The sequence below is a fragment of the Panicum virgatum genome, chromosome 6K, assembly GCF_016808335.1.
Source record: "Panicum virgatum strain AP13 chromosome 6K, P.virgatum_v5, whole genome shotgun sequence".
Taxonomy (NCBI): Eukaryota; Viridiplantae; Streptophyta; class Magnoliopsida; order Poales; family Poaceae; genus Panicum; species Panicum virgatum.
In genome coordinates, this window is record NC_053141.1 from 15377235 (window position 1) to 15394016 (window position 16782).

The window sequence follows — 16782 nt, forward strand, 5'->3', positions numbered from 1 at the left end:
AAATGACAATGGAAGATCAGCTTGGCTCATCATGGACCTAACCATGTCCAACAAGGTTCGGTTCCTCCATTCGGATACCCCATTCCATTGAGGCGTTCCGGGCGGAGTTAGCTGCGAAATAATTCCACATTGCTTCAAATGATCACCAAATTCAAGGCTCAAATGTTCTCCTCCACGATCAGATCGCAGAAATTTAATTGTCTTGCCTAATTGATTTTGTATTTCATTCTGAAATTCTTTGAACTTTTCAAATGATTCAGACTTGTGCCTCATTAAATAGATATAGCCATATCTACTAAAGTCATCAGTGAAAGTAATGAAGTACTGAAAACCACCTCTGACTATTGAGCTCATTGGTCCACATACATCGGTATGTACAAGTGTGAAATGATTTAAAATCAAATGAGCTTAACAATCCATCTTTATGGAGTTGTTCAATGCGCTTCTCATTTATATGACCTAAGCGACAATGCCACATAAAAGTGGGATTCAAATCATTTGGTCTAAGCCTCTTAGTATTAATGTTACAGACAGATTTATCCTCAAGATTAAGAACATATAATCCATTCACCAATGGACAATGAGCATAAAAATATCATTGCAAAAAATAGAACAATGTTTGTTCTCTATTACAATCTTAAAATCATTAATTTCTTCCAAACATGAAGAAGAAATAATGTTCTTGCTCAAAGCAGGAATGTAATAATAATTATTTAATTCCAAAACTAATCCGGAGGGTAGAGACAAGTGGTAGGTGCCGACCGCCAACACCGGAACCTTTGCGCCATTGCCGACACGAACGTCCAACTCGACTCTTGCAAATCTTCTAGTCTCACTTAGATCCTGCAACGATTTGCAAGTGTGAATCATCGATCCAGTATCAAATACCCATGATTCACTGGAAGATAATGCAATATTAATTTCTATAACATTTATACCTGAAGTGGAAGTCTCATTTCCCTTCTTCTTCTTCTTCTTTTCTTCCAAGTACTTCTTGCAGTTCCTAGACCAATGTCCCTTTTCATGACAGTGGAAGCATTCATCCTCAGAAGTAGGGCCAGATTTGGCCTTAGGTGCTGGCTTTAGCTTAGAGCCCGAGGACTCACCACTGGAACTCTTTTCCTTGCCTTTACCTTTGGGATTAGGAGGCGTCCAACGCTTCCTCTTTTTGTTCCCCTTCTGAATCATCATCACATGATTGGGATTCTTCTTAATGCTCTCCTCTGCTATCTTTAGCATCCCATGCAACTCACTCAATGTTTTATCCAAGCCATTCATCTGAAAGTTCATGATAAAAGGCTCATAGCTCGCCGGGAGCGACTGGAGAATAACATCAGTAGCCAAGTCTTGGTGAAGTTCAGAACCAAGTCTGTCCAAAGTCTCAATGTAACCAATCATTTTGATCACATGAGGACTGACCGGGCTACCTTCTGGCAGCTTGCACGCAAACAAAGACTTTGAGATATTGAACCTCTCAGTTCTGGCTTGGTTCTGAAACATCCCACGCAGCCTCTCGATCATGGTGTGAGCATCCGCATGCTCATACAGCTTCTGTAGATCAGGGGACATGGTGGTGAGCATCAGACAGCTGACATCAAGTGAGTCATTGCAGTGCTTCTCATAAGCTCTACGATCAGCAGCAGTTGCATTGTCAGGGAGATCATCAGGATATGGCTGCTCAAGAACATACTCCCTTTTCTCTTGCCTGAGAACAATTCTCAGGTTACGGTACCAATCAATAAAGTTTGTTCCATTCAACTTTTCTTTCTCAAGAACAGAACGCAAATTGAAAACGGAATTGTTACTGGCAGACATGATCTACAACATAAAAGTAAAGCAAGATTTCAGCACTAAGTTTATGTAAAGACTTTCATTAACTAATTTAACAAAAGACAACCTACTATATCAAAGTCATCTTCCCTCTAATGACATATAGTGGTTCAAGATCCATAATCACTAAAATCCTAGTGAGCTTTAGCATCACGGCTAGAAAAGTAGTGATACAGGTAAGCAACAAATTGCTAATCACATCTCTATGCGACTCTTGTTTGTTGGGTGGCATCCAAAGCCCCGGCCCAACCCTATGCCTTAAAGCCCAAAACTGTTTTGATAGCTTTGCTGAGTAAACCAATACTATGCTTGTGAATGTCCGACATCCACCCTATACAAAAGTGATAGCTGAGGGTACTCTACTTTGGTAAACCTACCACACAACGATCAAAATTTATAGGTGCAGCTATTGGTAAAAGGCATCAAAAACTCAACTTTTTCTGAGGGAAGCTATTCTATCATGATTAAAACATCCACCATATGTAAAAGCATGAAAGAATAGTATGACAGGAAAATAAACATCACATGCATATAATCATATTATATTGTGAATAGTATGACCTCTTGCATCACAATGGGCTCCATCACCATGGCTCTAAGGTGACCTTCATTGCCATCCGTCCTGTCTTGTGGTGATCATCATCGCCATCATGATTGAAGCCTCCATGAAAAGATACTAAGCTACTACATCTAATAGCTAGTGAAATAATTACATGAGGATTCAAACATCACAAGTCGACACGCAGGTCGTTATACAATAATGGTGCAACCTCAACCCGATTGTGTTAACTAGCGACACGCAGGCCGCACAAATCGTCACATACATCATCACATGACATTGAGGCCATACCATTCACATCACACCCTACAAAAACAAGTTAGGCGTACGACGTGTTCTACCAAAGTAGCGCTTAGGAAGCCGCTATAGCGAGAAAACAACGGCGGTCCCGCTGACCGGTCAGCGGGCGGGGGGGTCGAGGGGGGCGCCCTGAAAACCTCACGGAATTACACAGATCGCATCTATGGAATCCCTACGAAATCTCATTAGAGTGATCGCATCACCTCAAATCCGAGCCATTCATAATGCCTCAATTTTCACTAGGTCAATCACATTGACCGTGCAAACTTTGCACTTGAGAAGACTGCATCTACACATGACCTCGATCTGTTGGTTCAATCTGCTGACTATGCACACAATTAGTCCTTGATGGTGATTCCAGCCGGTAGGGACATGTCGTATGCATAACAGAGAAAGAACACGAACTAATCTTTTTGTCACATGCCGCACAATCAACTCGCTCCAGTTTTAAACCCTTATGACCAATTGATCTAATCAAACCGTGTAAAAGTAATAGATACAATCTACTACAACAACATATCACCTATATGCTAATGATCCAGACTAAAAACTACGCAAGATGGCTCTGGTACCACTGTAGGGAAACGGGTAGGCTACGCTAGCATCACTACCGCATATACCCAAGATACTTGCGAGTAGAAGATCATATATCGTTACCACTAGACGCGCAGCGTAGCGGAAGAAGTCGCGCGTCGATGTAGAGGAAGTAGTCGATCACGTCCCACGAACCGAGCTCCTCGTCCTTGATGCCAGCAGCCGATCAGCGCAGCAGTCGCAGCAGCGCCTCCATGGAGTCCACACGTACGGGGATGAAACGCCGGGCGTCGGTGTGCTAGCACCACACGCACGGCAAGGGCGGCGGCCGAGAGAGGGGGGGCGGCGGCTAGGGAGGTGGTGGGGCTCACCGGTTGTGTCGCCCCCCTAGCCCATCCCTCGTATATATAGGGCGTACTAATGGACTTCTATTTCATAGGACCATTAGTAACCCTAATCCCTCTTGGATCAATATCTTCTTGGGGCTTTAAACCGTATTGTGATGATGAGCTCTTGGGCATATCACCAACAGCACCGCCGTTCAGGATTTAGGCAGCACAATATTTCAGGAATTCAGAGCAGGCAGCCTCGCTGATCAACATTCGCAAGTCAAGAGCTCACAGGGATTGCTGGATAGACCTATTCGGCAGCGCTGGCGTGAGCTCTTCTTGAAGCGCCATCTTGAGCTCTTCTTCAAGTGCTGCTGCATCGTTCCTTCAGTAAGCTAGGCAAGGCATGTCAACACAAAGTCAAGTACTGTGTTGATTTGGTGTGTATTATTATGACTACGAGAACGAGTCGAAGCAGCCGCGAAGCTGAATCGGTCTCGCTCCTCCGAGCAGACACCTCCAAAAGCCGCCTGCTTAGGATGGCGACGTGAATACACAAAAAAAAAATCTGATGCAGTCTTCACTGCCCCCGTACCTAAGTACACGCGGCGCACGAGAGCGGTAGCCACAAGAATCCCACAGCTTCCACAACCATGGCTTCCTCACAGTTTTTCCTCTGCCTCGACGTCGTTCTTGGCGGGACGGCGGCGATCGCTCAGGGTGAGCACTCGCAGTGCCAGGACAACCCACCGGACATGTCTCTGCGTGGCGGCGAGGCCGGTGGGGTCGTCGACGACCTCCCGGGAGGCTTCAGGGCTTACGTCACCGGCGCAAGCTCAAGCCGCGCCATCGTCCTCGCCTCCGATGTATTTGGTTGGTGCATCGACCATAATATATTTTTGCAGTTTTTGGTCATTTGGGTGTACGTTCTGACAGGACATTTTTCTCCCCTTTTTGGCTTATTTCCACAGGGTTTGAAGCACCTTTACTCAGGTACATAAATATATCCATGCCCTTTTATTAGTTCTGAACTTTGTATTCTTCCTCGCTCTGTTCTGGCGTAGTAATCTGGTTTTTAAACGGCTCTGGTCTTGTCAACTATAGCATCTTCAAGTTAAGAGATTTTGAACATCTGACCATTTAGGGGTGTTTGAAGAGACTTCTACTCAAATGGCTTCACCGGTAAAATTAAAACTGCTGAAGGAAACACGAGTTGGTCTCACTGAATTTTCAGTTCATTTTTGTCTTGATTTGCGAAATAGCTTCACGCTGTAGTATTCATGAGATAGATTGCATTTTGTTTACTGTTCTACCACGTAACAAACCCTGCCTGTACTGCTACTTTCTTATCGCCCATGATTTACTTGAACACTGATGCTAGCATACAGGAAGATAGCCGATAAAGCTGGTGAGGCCGGATACTTCGTTGTGGTGCCTGATTTCTTCAATGGTGACTATTTAAACTCAAGTGAACACCTTACAGAATGGCTCAAGATTCACTCCCCGGTCCGTTCCACTCACTTGTCACAGTTAATTTGCATGTCACTTTCAATCTTCAACTACTTCTTGTTGGGTAGTGTAATGAATGATTCAAATAACTTCCATTTCATCACAAGATGCAAACATTTACTGTGGGCCCCCTATCGGTCTTGCAGGTTAAAGCTGCAAAAGATGCCAAGCCACTGTTTGTTGCTTTAAAAAAGGAAGGAAAGTCCATTGGGGTTGGAGGGTACTGCTGGGGAGGTGAATGACGTCCATTGCAGCTTATCAAATCTTTTTAATTGCCAAGATTTATTACCTCCAACTGGAATTTAGTTCTCAAAATGCTTCTTCTGGCACCACATATATCATACTAATGCTTTGCCTTTTACCGCTGCTTAACTGACAGGAAAGTTCTGTGTGGAGATGGCGAAAACCAATGACGTCAAAGTAGTTTCCATGTCTCATCCTTATAGTGTGGTTGCTGATGATATGAAAGGTTTGCTGCTTTTCTTTCTGCACTTGCAGCCTTTCCAGACAGCACGAGTTGGTTTCTATGGTAACTATTTTTTTTTTGAAACGAGTTTCTATGCTAACTATAAATATGCCCATTCAAAATAAACAGAGGTCAAACGCCCAGTTGAGATCCTTGGAGCCCAAAATGACTCAAACACACCGCCCAAATTAGTATACCAGTTTGTCAATGTATTGCGTAAAAGAGCAGAGGTGAGTTCCTGCTGATTCAGCGACAGTGGGTACATATCAGTTGCATTGTACAGCTCATTTTGTGGCATTGGTTGTTGCAGATTCCCTACTACGCCAAGGTCTTCCCAGGAGTTTCACATGGATTTGCTTGCAGATATAATATCACCGACCCTTTTGCTGTTAAAACTGCTCAGCAAGCCCTTGCTTTAATGATAGACTGGTTCGACAAGTACCTGAAGTGAAGATGATAAGACTTGCCTGGCCATGGTGGTTCTAATTGTAAAGAAGAAATTAATAAGCAATTTCAAACGTCTAACGTAAACCTGGCTCACTAAATCAGTGTGCTCTGAACTTCCTGGATGAAATACATAAAACGTACATTACATTCATCTCTCCATGTTCCTTTCTGCAATCCATGAGTTTTATGAGGTCGAACTAGTGCACTTCAACCCCAATGCCATTGTCATGCTTAGTGTCTTTGTCCCAAGCCTTCATGTGAGGCATTATTTTTATTCCACAATATATTATTGGAAAAGACGCATTGCTGGATCCATCGCTTTTATTTGGTTGAGAAAAGAGATAAGATGGAATGCTGCCATCCCAGATTCTAAAATGGAATGGTTCCTTGTCTATGTTTGCATAGAGTGATGGAATAGCACTAGTTCAGAAAGGGATTTGAACATAAGATATTTTGCCTTAGCACAAATCCATTGCTAACCCACTTATACAACACAAGTGACTTAAATAGGGACGCTATCCATTTGAACTAACTCGTGGAGGACCCTTTAGTCCGTGTTGGTAACGTCAACCGGAACTAAAAGGTCACCTTTTTGTCTGGATTGGTGTTACCAACTAGAATTAAAGTTTGGACTTTTAGTCCCGGTTGTAGCCACCAACTGAGGATCCATCCGGGACTAAATGTCCCTGCACCCACTGGCTACTGAGCTATGCGTTGAACCTAGGACTATAGCTTTCATTGGTCTCGGACCCAACGGCAGTCGGGACAAATGTACAGGACCAAAGACCCTTTCTGTACTAGTGTAATTTCATATCTTTAACGGTTAGAGGGACAAGGACGAAATCATCTGAGTTGCCCCCCCTCCCCCAACCCCCCAAACCCCAAGAATCCCTGCTAGAGTGAGTTCTTTTTGCCATGTAGGGGTTCGCCAAGTTGCTCTTTGCATGTTTTTATTGGCAACTGTAGTAACCCTTTGCATTTCCTGAGTGAACGCTACATTCCCACACAACCACCTCATTCTGACTCTAAATTGTTGCAATAACAAAATCTATAAAACACAAAAGCACAACACCACAACACATACTGTTCCATCAGTTTCAAATTGTAGGTCGTTTTGGCAAATCTAGATATATAGATTTGATATGCATATAGATAAACATTATATTTAGATACATGATAAAATTTATGTATGTCCTATAATTTAGCAGATTTACTTCTTTTGAGGTGACTTAGATTTTGTATTTGCGTATGTCACTAATATTGGGCTACCTATGTTGTGTCTACTGACCTTTTTTATTTTTTATTTTCTTTTTCTATTTTTTTTCTATTTTTGCGGTGTAGATACATTTTTCTGTGTGTAACTAACTTGTTTGTAATGACAAATTATTTGTTTGTTTTGTAGATTAAATTGTTCTCTGATGTTGATTTATTTGTTCGCGATATTCATCTTTTATTATTTATCCTATATAGTTAAATATTGGCGATGTGTAATATTTTGTTCGTTGCATTATTATTTGTTCGTCTTGTTTAACTTTTTATTCGTTGAAAATAATCATTTGTTTATGCTGTTGAAATATTTGTTCCTATAAATTAAACAGGTGACTTACAGATTTGCAATATCTAAGTCACCTCATGATAAGACAGATCCATAATTTAGAATGGAGAGAGTTTTTTTTATGAGAAAAATAAAAAGACTATCACAAGGTAAGCCAATGTCAACCACGGTTCCCTCGCCGTTCGATCATCAATCGGACGTCAACCTCCAGCTCGATCACTAGCAGCAGCCTCCGTTCCTTTGAGCTTATTTCAGCTTCCGTTTACTTTCAGCTCACGTGCTCTTCAAATCCCAAAGATCTTGTATAACATTGAGCCGGCATTGGATCACGACGTTTAAACAACCCGGCACACAGCAGCTGCGCTGCAGCGACAAGCAAGCGGTTGTTGGGGCTTCCTGTCCCAGCGCCATGGGGTCCGCGCAGGTCCTTCTCTGCCTCGCCGGCGTGCTTGCTGCTGCTGCTGCGGCCGCTCCGGCCCAGCACTCGCAGTGCCTCAGCAACCCGCCGGACCTGTCTCTGACCGGCGGCGAGGCCGGCGAGGTCGTCAGCGACCTTCCCGGGGGGTTCAGAGCCTATGTCACCGGCCCGGCCAAGTCCCGCCGCGCCGTCGTCCTCGCCTCCGACGTTTTCGGTTCGTGCATCGGTCACATCACGATATGATTCAGTCTTTGGGTTTTCCCTCTGACAGTAAACGTCTCTCTGTTTCTTTGATGGATTTCTTCAGGTTTCGAGGCGCCTATACTCAGGTACACTGACACATATTATCTTCACTTCGTTTCCTAGATTTGAACCTTTGAAGTTCCTTCATGTTCCTGTTCCATTTACTATTATATATCCTTCTCTTTGCTTTAATTTTCTGCATCAAAACCATCAGAAAATTCTTGCTAAAAGAGTAATATACTTGAATAATTTGAGATCTCAAATTGGGCGAGATGTGACGAACATCAGAAGAAGACTACATTCAAGCAAAAAAACAGCGGGTCAATAATTCTTTGTTGTCGATCTCGAAAACAAAAGGGAAGGAAAGAAGGGGCTCTGTTCTTGCTTCTTGGTCAACAGACAACAGGAGCGTCTCCTATGGCCGCAAGCTATCACAATGTGATAGTGGAGGCCGGTTTCCCCTTATCTTAAAAAAAAACATGAGCGTCTCCTTTTTTTTAAGGATTCCCGTTTATATCTGAAGGTCTTCAGTTGCCTGCTCTAGCGTTTTTTATTTTTAGGATTGCTTTAGTATCTAATAAAGATTGTCCACCAATGGAACAGTCCAATATTATTAAAAGCATTCTAAGTTTCTAACACAGCTTTTAGAGACGTCGTCATGGTTCTGATGTGCAAACCCTCTATATTCTGTAATCTGTACCATCCAGCAGGGCATCTTGCTTTCTAGAAAAAACAGAAAGTGATGGAATTTTATTGGTAGGTCCCAACTTCAAATAAACATTAGAACTAGCAAATGATTACAACAACAAGCCTTTAGAACTAGCAAATGATTAAATTAGTCAAATTTCATTTGAGAAATTTGAGCTTAAATCATTAGTACTTTCATCAAACTATCGATAAATGGATTTCTCACTAAAATGGGAGAAAGTTTGATTTCGAACATCCAATTTTTGCTTCTAACTTAACATTTCAACAACGCTTCACTTGATTCTGTTTTCAAGTGAACTAACCATGTTTTGGAAAGAAAATGCCTTCTATATGGGATAAACTAACTGCATACTGCTTTTGAATGTACTAAGAAACAATATGATCTGTTACTTTTCCTTTCCTTGATTTAGTTCAAGGCTAATCAGTACCGGTTGATGTTTATCGGTAACTATTCCTCTTCTTTTAGAAACAACTCATGGTTCCCATGTGCAGACAGTCTGTGCTCTGTAATCTCTACCATCCAGCAGGGTAGCTCGCTTTCGAGAAAAATCGAAAAGTGAGAGGATTTTATTATTGGTGGGTCATGTTGGCACAGCTCACGACACTCGCTCTTCGAAGAAGATGCTCATGTAGGAACAAAGGAACACACAAGTAGCTTTTTGTGGCACTGCACACCAACACCACATTTCTTTTTCACTTCACCACGCACAAACCAGCAAGCACCTCCTGTGGCTTATCCTCTAATCACCTTCCTACATACAACAAGGCACATCTTGCTGCATGCAGAGCACCCACCAACGACTACATAGTACATACAAGAGCTATCCCATCTGATCCACACTCTTCACGCCATGACTCAGTCACTTGACTCGGGTCACAACTCCATGCCAACAAGCTCCTGCATGAACTGAACAAACTAACTCACGCATGCACCCCTGCTAACATGCTCGTAGGAATTCACGGCCACTAGACCAAGCACATAGCCGCCGCACAAGCACAAAGAGCACATGATCAACAAACTAAACAACAAGATTAACTCTAACAGGCCCCAACTTCCAACAAACATTCGAACTGGACAATAAATTGGCCAATTTTCATTGGAGCAAATTGCACCTCAAATCTTTAGTAATTTCATCCATTTACAAAGGAATGAATTTCTCACCTAAATGATAGAAAGTTTAGTTTAGAACACCCAATCTGTGCTTCTAACTTAATGTTTCAAGAATGCCTTCTATATGGGATACACAGCATTTTTTACAATGTAAGAAACAATATATCTTACGTAATTATTCCAATCCTTGATTTAGTCCAGAGCTAATTAGTACCTGTTGATGTTTACTAATGCAGAAAGATAGCAGATAAAGTTGGTGAGGCAGGATACTTCGTCTTGGTCCCTGATTTCTTCAATGGTGATTTTTACGACGCAAGTAAAAACATTTCAGAGTGGATCAAGTCTCATTCCCCGGTGTGCTCCATTTACTTGTCAAAACTTATTTCCATGTCCCTTTCAATTTTCATCTTATGATCACCATAAGAATGAGAAGTAATTGTTAACAATATTGTCTTATGGCACATTGCATCATGAGTTGACAATAAATTATTGCCCGATCGATCTGACAGATAAAAGCTGCTGAAGACGCCAAGCCACTCTTTGCTGCTTTAAGAAAGGAAAGAAAGTCCATTGCTGTTGGAGGTTATTGCTGGGGTGGTGAGTGAAGTACATCAAGTTATATAATACTATTAATTGACAAGCCAGCCCCAGTGAAATTTAGTTTCCAAAAAAAATTCTGGCAGCACATGTAACATATACAAGTTATTACAATAATGCTGCTTTTTTTGGCAGGAAAATTTGGCGCCGAGGTGGCAAAAACTGATGATATCAAAGTAGTTTGCCTTTCTCATCCTTCAACGGTGACTGCTGATGATATGAAAGGTGTGCCCCCTAGCGTTTCTCTCTTTTTTCTGTGGAACTAGTCTTGTTCTGTTGATTTCCTTTGCTAAACTAAGTTGGCTAAAAACTCAGAGGTCAAATGCCCAATTGAGATCCTTGGAGCTCAGAATGACACATCGACGCCACCTAAACTAGTGTACCAGTTTGTGAACGTCTTGCGTCAAAGAACAGGGGTGAGTTCCTAGTGACATAATTAACACCGGATACCAATTACAGTAAGGATGTCTGACATTATTTCTTGTTCTTGCAGATTCCATACTTCGCCAAGATCTTTCCAGGAGTTGCGCATGGATTTGCATGCAGATATAATACAACCGACCCTTTTGCCGTTAGAACTGCTGAAGAAGCTCTTGCTTACATGCTTGACTGGTTCAAGAAATACTTGAAGTGAAGACTGCTTGAAGGTTATTCATATTGATTTAGATATAATAATATTTCTTGCCGATCGCATTGTAAACTTGCATGTTGCCATTGAATGAATATTATTGGATATGTTTTATTCGTTTGAAGGTATGATGTACTGTTGGTCTCTTTTACCTTGAGACCATGCTAATTTATCTGGAATATATTTTTTTAATGAGAGAATTTAAATATATAAATGAACAATAAACTAAGGTGGCATGGATCCTACTTTTCTGGATGGCGGCAAAACCGAGCTATAGACGAGCCACTTGGCTCACGGTGCACAAAGAGAAACAACGAGCAGGATAGGGAATAGGCACGTGGGTGTCAACTAGAAAAAAAAATAAGTTGGGATCACCCTGTTTTCAAAAAAAGAAAGTTGGCACCTCCCTTCCCACTCGTACGAGAAGTGGCCCAAGCGGAGAAAGAAGAGACCTCCCTGCAATAGAGACCTCAGTAGAAACCCATACTAGAGTGATTTTGATTGTTAAACAAGGCTTACAAAGTTACACTACTACATGTTGAATCATTGCAAATGCCTCATCACCGCTAGTTTAAACGAACCAGCGGTGATATTCCATCACCTCCGGTTCCCTTTAGAGCCAGCGGTGATAGTAGGCATCACTGCCAGTTCGTAATACGAATACTCATTGCTCTAGTGCCAATGAAGCCCAATCCTCCCATTTCCTTTGGTTTGCTCGGTGCCTCCCATTTTATCATGTGATACTTATCTTCTTCCCCACGCCTTGCCAAAAAAATCTTCTTCTAACTGCATCTAATCTAGCGTATGTTCCATCATGAAGAAGATACACTCACATGAATACATCGGGATGCTAGTGAAACTTGAAGGTTTCTAATCTCTTCTCCATCTTGAAAGCTGACCCACTCAACTCAGATTTCACCAGCCTATGATCTCTAACCGGGAGACCCAAATATTTCATCAGGAAGGATCCTACTTGGCAGTTGAAAGCATTAGCTACCTTTTCCCACTCTTCCTGGTTCATTCCATCCTGGTTCATTCCGACAACAAACACTTCATTTTTGTTGTAGCTAACTCTTATACCCGACATCTCCTCGTAGCAAAACAGAATGAACTTCAGCTAGCATAGCAATGTTGGTATCTGTATTTTCCTCAAACAGAATCATGTCGTCAGCGTACTGCAAATAGGTAAGCCCCCCACCTCCACCAGATGGGGAACCAGCCCCGTTATGAGCCCTGTGTCATTCACACGGTTCAGTAGCTCATTTAAAGCATCACCCACCAGATTAAATAGAAGATGGAACAACAGGTCTCCTTATCTCACACTTTTAAATCCTCTAAAAAATTCACCTTTTTCACCATTGAGCTTAATTGCCACTCTACCTCTCCATCCACCTATCAGGAAAATTCTTCCTCTTAAGGACCTCCATCAGAAACTCCAACTAACCAGGACTTTTCGAAATCCAATTTCAAGACAATACCCTCCTTCTGTCTCCTCAGCTCATGCAGAGTTTCATGAAGCACCACCACTCCATCTAAGATGTGTCTGCCCGGTAAGAAGGATGACTGATTGGCCCCAATCACCTTGTGTGCCACTAACGCCAATCTCATCATGAGCACTTTCATGATAATTTTGTATATCACATTCAACAAGCAAATCAGTTTGAACTGTTTAATATTTGTCGCCCCCATTAACTTTCAAAATTAGGATAATTACTCCGTAACTCAACCTTGCTAAATCTAAGTCACCTTGAAATAGTTTGCCCAGCATCTCAGCTATGTCATGTTTGACCTACCCCCACAATTCCTTAAAGAAAAGGACGGAGAAGCCGTCTGCCCAGGGGCTCTATTGGTTTCTCCTTCACTGGCTTTTCTAGCTCCTCCAACAAGAAAGGTTTGGTCAAATCAGCCCAATCAGCCTCCTCCATCTTCCATTTTTTTAACCCAAAAATCCTCTGCTAGGTGGACTAAACTCTCTGGTTACCTGCCAAAAAGGGTTTTGTAGAACTCTGTCACATGCTTTTTTAATTGCTCGGTTTCTGTATACACTTTCTCCCCATCCTCTAGTCTTTTTATGGTGCATTCTGTTTTCCTGCCATCCGCAATACCATCAAAGTACCCAATGTTGGAGTTGCCTTCCAAAAGCCATCATTCTCCTGCACTTTTTGCCACCAGATTTCATCTCTTCTATAGATCACCATTAGTTCCTCCTCTAATCTATATCTAGCTTGTCACTCCTCCACTTTCATCTCTCTCACCTCCGCTTCTTTATCGAGCTGCTTAGGTTAATGAGGATATTCTACTTCACTTTTTTTGCTCACTCTCTATGTTAGCCCCCTAGCCTTTCGTCTTCCTACACGGTTCACCCGAGATCCAGCGCCAGTGATCTAGAATATAATCCTCTTTCCTTGCTGACCATTTATCTAACACCCATTTTTTTTGAACCCATCCTGCAACAGCCAGGTGGGTTCAAATATGAAATCTCAAGCTCTCACTCATGTAGCCACTACTACAGAAATGAATTTTAGCAACGCCCCTTTTTTTTAGGGGTGGGTGTAAATGTACCCCGCTCCTACAAAAGGAGTGGGGCACTGTAGTAGTTGACCCACCCCTAGAAACATGTATTTAGGGGCGGATGATGCCATCGGCCGCCCCTGAAAATGGGGCTCGGCTGATACCGTCAGCCGCCCCTAAAGATCTAATTTCCAGGGGCGGCTGGTGCTATCAGCCGCCCCTGAAAATGGGGCTCAGCTGATACCGTCAGCCGCCCCTAAAGATCTAATTTCTAAGGGCGGCTGGTGCTATCAGCCGCCCCTGAAAATGAGCCCCATTTTTAGGGATGGCTGATGGCTTCAGCCGCCCCTGGAAATATGTTTCTAGGGGCGGCTTGTGGGGTCATCCGCTTCTGAAAAAACCCATAAATATCTAGGCGCGAGACCTTCTTCTTCCTCGCGATAGAACTCTCTCTTCTCGGGGGAGGTGCTGTCCGAAAATGCCATAAATCAAAAATAGAGGAGGGAAGGTTTTGAACTTGATTTCCTTGGAGTTGGGGGCTCTAGGGGGTAAGTAGATGCTAACTCTATGGTTTTTCTAAGCTTTTGGGTTAATTTGAAGGCTTAAATTGCTCTCACATTCCCTCGGTAGATCTAGATCTCCATTGGATGGATTTACCATCTAAGCCATGATTTGACTTAAGTTTTTGGATAAAGTTATGCTAAATTAGATAGAGAGCATAATTATGTAATTATTTGCAACCAATCTTCTTGTTTTAGCCTCATTTCTAGGAAAACAAATTACTAGATATATAAAGGAGAGAGAAAAAGAGTTGATTTCCCCTTTTCACATAATGTAATTGGTTAGGGTTTGAATTTTTCCCCTTTTATTTGTTTCCAATATCTACTCTTAGCTGTTGAGTTATTTAGCATTTATTTCCAATATTATTTAAGAGCTTGTTTTAATCCCTTGAAATTATCTATTGATTTTCTGTTGTTGGTGTTTAGAGATGGATAGGACATGGATGTACAAAGCACGAAGGACGGATGCATATTTCCGTGAACAACTTAATAAATTTATTCAAGCTGCGGAAAACTATGTAAGAATTGAGAAGACACATCTGATACATTGCCCGTGCAAACCCTGCAAAAATATGAGAGTATTCAGCGATACAACTATAATTAGATCGCATGTCTTGATTAGTGGTTTTGTAGACAACTACATGATCTGGAATAAACATGGTGAAGAAGCACCATCTCCGAGAGAGAATCAATTCGAAGAAATATTGCAAGACCTCTAGTTTAATATATTGTTTGATGATTATGATGATGCATGCGGTGATGATGAAGATGTTGGTTGTGGCTATAGTGATGGTTTGGACGGGGGGAGGGGGGCATCGATATTGACAGTGATGATGATAGTGATGAACTTGATGATGGTGATTTCCTGAGCCAGTTGTTGCGGCACACCAAAATAGAGCTGTTGGTTGGTAGTGCAAAGGGGATATAAAACTTTGAGACGGTGAAGAAATCAGCAGAGGAAAATATATACGAGCGATCTAAAGGATGTCCGAAACACTGGACCGTTCTTCGTTTTGTACTTGAGCTATTGACCCTAAAGGCTAAACACAGCTAGTCAGATAGTAGCTTCAATGATCTCCTGTCTATGTTGGCCTGGTTGCTTCCGAAGCCAAATGAAGTGCCTGCAAACACATATCGAGCAAAGAAGCTTGTCAGCCCATTCACAATGGTTGTAGAAAGAATTCATGCATGCCCAAATCATTGTATTTTGTATCGTGGGGATACTTTCAAAGACTTTGACAAATGCCCTGTATGTTCTGCAAATAGATACAAAAACAATGTTGGCTATTGTGGTGGCGATAACCAAGGTCCAACAAATAGGAACAAAAGGAAGAGGCAGGGTGCCTCAGTGGAGCCACCAGACACTACTTTAGGCATATCCGAGAAGCAGAGGCGAATTCCTGCGATGGTTATGTGGTACCTCCCGGTTGCCGACCGTCTAAGATGTTTCTTCTCGAACCCAAAGGATGCTGAATTGATGAGCTGGTGGGATTCAGATAAGCGCAAGAAGGGCGACGGAAAGCTTCGACATCCAGCCGATGCTCGCCAGTGGAAGAAGTTCAATGAGTAGTATTATCTGGAATTTGGAAAGGACCCGAGGAACGTTACGTCGAGTATGGACGGAATGAATCCATTTGGTGAAAGGACTAGCACGCACAGCACATGGCCGGTGATCTTGACGATGTACAACCTGCCTACATGGTTGTGCCAGAAGAGAAAATATCTTTTGTTGTCCATCCTTATACAAGGACCCAAGCATCCTGGCATCGATATTGATGTTTTCCTTGAACCTTTAATGCAAGAGAAGGAAACACTATGGAAGGAGGGTATCGATATGTTTGACGGTTTTACCCAGCAGACCTTTAATCTCAGAGCTATTATCTTCACCACCATCCATGATTACCAGGCTCTATTTTTCCTTTCGGGACAGATCAAAGGTAGGACGGGCTACATGGTCTGCGTGGATGAGACTGTATCATCTTTTCTAGAAGGTTCTAGAAATTTAGTTTACCTTGGGTATAGACATTTCTTGGTGGAAGGACATCATTACCGAAGTAAGAAGTTCCACAACTTTTTTGATGGCAAGCCTAAATTAATTCTGCTCCAGTAAAAAGAGATGGGCACTATGTTTCCAAAATAGTGAGGACCATCCAGGTCAGTTATGGGAAGGTGACAAAAGATGGGAAGAAGAAAAATAGAGATAAGACACCAATCGCAGGCATACTATCTAAGAAACAGTCCATATTCTACAAGTCCTTGCCGTATTGGGGTGATCTTGAGGTCTACCATGAAATCGATGGGATGCACCTGAAGAAGAATGTGTTTGGTAATTCGATTGGGCTCCTTTTAGAGACATAATCAAAGACAAAGGATACCTTAAAGTCACATCAAGACCTGGTAGCCATGGAGATAAGAAAGGATCTTCACCCTATTGAAAAAGGAAATGGAAGATATGAACTTCCTCCGGCTTCCTACAA

At 42.3% G+C, this 16782-nt stretch overlaps 2 protein-coding genes across 3 annotated transcripts; both read left to right on the forward strand.

Annotated features, from left to right (window-relative positions):
* Positions 1–4146: 4146 nt before the first annotated feature.
* On the forward strand, positions 4147–6131 carry LOC120711874 (endo-1,3;1,4-beta-D-glucanase-like). 2 transcript variants are annotated; one of them, XM_039997540.1, is made up of 7 exons: positions 4147–4425; positions 4524–4545; positions 4941–5058; positions 5208–5295; positions 5441–5530; positions 5657–5757; positions 5838–6131. In XM_039997540.1, exons 1-7 carry the CDS (start codon positions 4206–4208, stop codon positions 5976–5978), a joined length of 780 nt encoding a protein of 259 aa, XP_039853474.1. In that variant the 5' UTR covers positions 4147–4205; the 3' UTR covers positions 5979–6131. The 2 variants fall into 2 exon arrangements, with proteins under 2 accessions (XP_039853474.1, XP_039853475.1); XM_039997541.1 differs by having other exon boundaries at positions 4178–4425; positions 4934–5058.
* Positions 6132–7836: 1705 nt separating this feature from the next.
* On the forward strand, positions 7837–11434 carry LOC120711873 (endo-1,3;1,4-beta-D-glucanase-like). The gene is made up of 7 exons (XM_039997539.1): positions 7837–8161; positions 8255–8276; positions 10246–10363; positions 10519–10606; positions 10742–10831; positions 10922–11022; positions 11100–11434. The coding sequence occupies exons 1-7, from the start codon at positions 7939–7941 to the stop codon at positions 11238–11240; spliced, it is 783 nt and encodes a 260-aa protein (XP_039853473.1). The 5' UTR covers positions 7837–7938; the 3' UTR covers positions 11241–11434.
* Positions 11435–16782: the final 5348 nt, after the last annotated feature.